The sequence below is a fragment of the Bison bison genome, unplaced genomic scaffold, assembly GCF_000754665.1.
Source record: "Bison bison bison isolate TAMUID 2011002044 unplaced genomic scaffold, Bison_UMD1.0 scf7180017864338, whole genome shotgun sequence".
Lineage (NCBI taxonomy): Eukaryota > Metazoa > Chordata > Mammalia > Artiodactyla > Bovidae > Bison > Bison bison.
In genome coordinates, this window is record NW_011494910.1 from 4,881,737 (window position 1) to 4,884,698 (window position 2,962).

The window sequence follows — 2,962 nt, forward strand, 5'->3', positions numbered from 1 at the left end:
GGACTGATTTCCTTTAGGATTGACTGGTTGGATCTCCTTGCAGTCCAAGGGACTCTCAAGAGTCTTCTCGAACACCACAGTTCAAAAGCATCAATTCTTTGGCTCTCAGCTTTTTTATAGTCCAAGCTGTATATCCACTGTACTTTTTTTTTTTTTTGGGGGGGGGGGAGTTCTCTTAGGAACTTAATAAATTCTTTAATTCAAAGACTACTTTGATGAAAGTAGTCTTTAAAATTAACATTACCTATAGTAATTGGAGCCAGTATTTGGAGCCAGTCAGTTGGAAATATACACAGATATTTTGTTAACAGTAAAAATAAAGAATATTTTCCTTTCTTTTGTTTCCTTGTGACCAAGGACAGATATTTTTAGAACATACTTTACATGGATAACTTGTCATCCTTTATTATCACAATGATCTAACTAAGCCATCAAATATAAGCATATTTTTTCTTCTTTTAAAAATTTTTAAAATATTCAAAAAATGGGATAAATGTTTACTTTTATTTTTCCTCAAAATATAAAGTTCAGTAAGTCAGGGTGATGTATGGCAAAACCAATACAATATTGTAAAGTAATTAACCTCCAATTGAAATAAATAAATTTATATTAAAAAAATTTTAAAAGAAATAAGTTTTGAAAAAATTTTCTGTGTTTATGTGGAAGTAGCAGTTAAAGCCAATCGATCAGATTCCCCCCCCCCACCATTACTGCTATTCAGTAATTGTAATCAGTCATTAATTTCATTTTCCTTCTAGAGAAGCAATGCAGAAACCTAGGAGACTTACCAAATGGGAAAATAGAAGTTAAGACAGATTTTCTTTTTGGTTCAACTGTAGAATTTAGCTGCTCAGAGGGGTAAGTATAAGGCAATCCGAAGCAATACTTTTCCTTGCAATTAATTTTTTATATGTAGATAATGCATTCACATATTTCAAAAATAAAATGATATGGAAAAGTATCATCCAGAATTCTTACTTCCCATCCATCTCATTTCTCTCTGCCCACTGACAGGCAGTGACTTTAGTTTCTGATTTATCTTCTTAGTTTTTACATGTGTAAATACAAATGAGTACTTTATCACACAGAAGACAGCTGACTACCCATGTTAGTTTAAACCTTGCTTTTATTTTGTTCACTTAACAATATTGCCATGGATTGAATGTTTGTATCCTTCCCAAATTTGTATGTTGAACCCTGATTTCCAGTGTGATAGTATTTGGAGATAAGGCCTTTGGAAGTTAATGAAGTCATAAGAGTGGAGCCCGCATTATGGGATTAGGCCCAATATAAGGCGAAACACAGAGCTAGTTTCCTTTCTGTTTGTCTGCACCATGTGAGGACACAGCAAGATGACTGCCACTTACAATCCAGGAAGAGGGTTCTTGCTGGAACATGATCATGCTGGTGTCCTGATCTCCAACTTCCAGAACTGTGAGAAATAAATTTCTGTTGTTTAAACCATCAATCTATGATATTCCATTATAGCACCTTGGACTAAGATACATATGTACTGGAGATCTCTGATATTCATGTGCTGTTTCTTCATTCTGTGCATATATGTTTACAGCTGTATAGTTTTTCAGTGGATGAATCATAGCTTATCATAGTTTATTTAATGGTTCCTATTGATAGAATTTGTGAGTTTCTCTTCTTGTACTATTACCTACAATGCCCTGATGCATAATTTTCTGTACATGATATTTTGCATGCATGCAGTTATGTCTGTAGGAAAAATTCCCAGAAGTAGGATTACAGGATCACAGAGATGATACTTTAAAATATTGATAAATATTGCTAAATTTCTCTTCACAGACTTTGTTCAATTTTGTAATGCAAACAAACATCTATTTTCCCAACATCTCTTCAATTGAGGATTGCCCATTCAGATTAGAAAATAAGACTTCCTTGTAGTTTTAAAAAACTTATTAATTTGAGATGTGTAGGTTGATATGCAGTCACAAGAAACAGCAAAGAGAGATTCTATACATTATTGTTCCAGTTTGTCCGAGTGGTACTGTCTTCCATGACTGTAGTACAGTATCACAATCAAGAAATCGACACTGATATAATTCATTAACCTTATTCAGGTTTCATTTCTCTCTGTGTGTGTGTGAGACTTTATTGCTGAGACTATATTTCACGGTATGAAATTTGTTTAGCCATTCACCTGTTGAAAACATTTGCATATAGGTTTTGTGTGTGTGTAAATGTGAACTTACATCTTCATTTTTTTCTGGGGTAGATACATAGGTGGGTAATATAATAGTCATAGATTTAATTTTTAAAGGAAATTGCCTGTTTTCCAGAGATGTCGAACCATTTTATGTTCCCATCAGCAATGTCAGACTAATCTGTACCATCCACATCAGCATTTGATGTTGCCAATTATTTTAGACACTTCGATAGGTGTGGTGATATCTCACTGTGGTTTTAGTTTGTATTTCTGTCATAGACATTGATGTTGAACTTCTTTTTATGTGCTTATTTGCCATTTGTATCTTCCTCCGTGATTGTTGCTCAGTCATTCAGTTGTGTCTGACTCTGCGACCCCATGGACTGCAGCACACCAGGCTTCCCTGTCCTTCACCATCTGTGGGAGTTTGCTTAAACTTATGTCCATTGAGTCAGTGATGCCATGCAACCATCTGATCCTCTGTTGTCCCTTTCTATATCTGTTCATATCTTTTGCCCATTTTCTAACTGGATTATTTAGCTTTTTACCATTGAGTTTTCACAAAGAAGACATACAGATGGCTAACAAACACATGAAAAGATGCTCAACATCACTCATTATCAGAGAAATGCAAATCAAAACCACTATGAGGTACCATTTCACACCAGTCAGAATGGCTGCAATCCAAAAGTCTACAAATAATAAATGCTGGAGAGGGTGTGGAGAAAAGGGAACCCTCTTACACTGTTGGTGGGAATGCAACCTAGTACAGCCACTATGGAGAAC

The 2,962-nt window shown here is 34.9% G+C and overlaps 1 protein-coding gene across 1 annotated transcript in view; it reads left to right on the plus strand.

The window, feature by feature from the left end:
* The window catches only part of LOC104998882 (zona pellucida sperm-binding protein 3 receptor-like), an 84,620-nt gene that overhangs the window by 17,587 nt on the left and 64,071 nt on the right, over positions 1 to 2,962 (plus strand). The window contains exon 4 of the mRNA XM_010854267.1: positions 759 to 858. Coding sequence (XP_010852569.1) covers positions 759 to 858 — 100 coding nt within the window. The remainder of the gene's footprint in view (positions 1 to 758; positions 859 to 2,962) is intronic.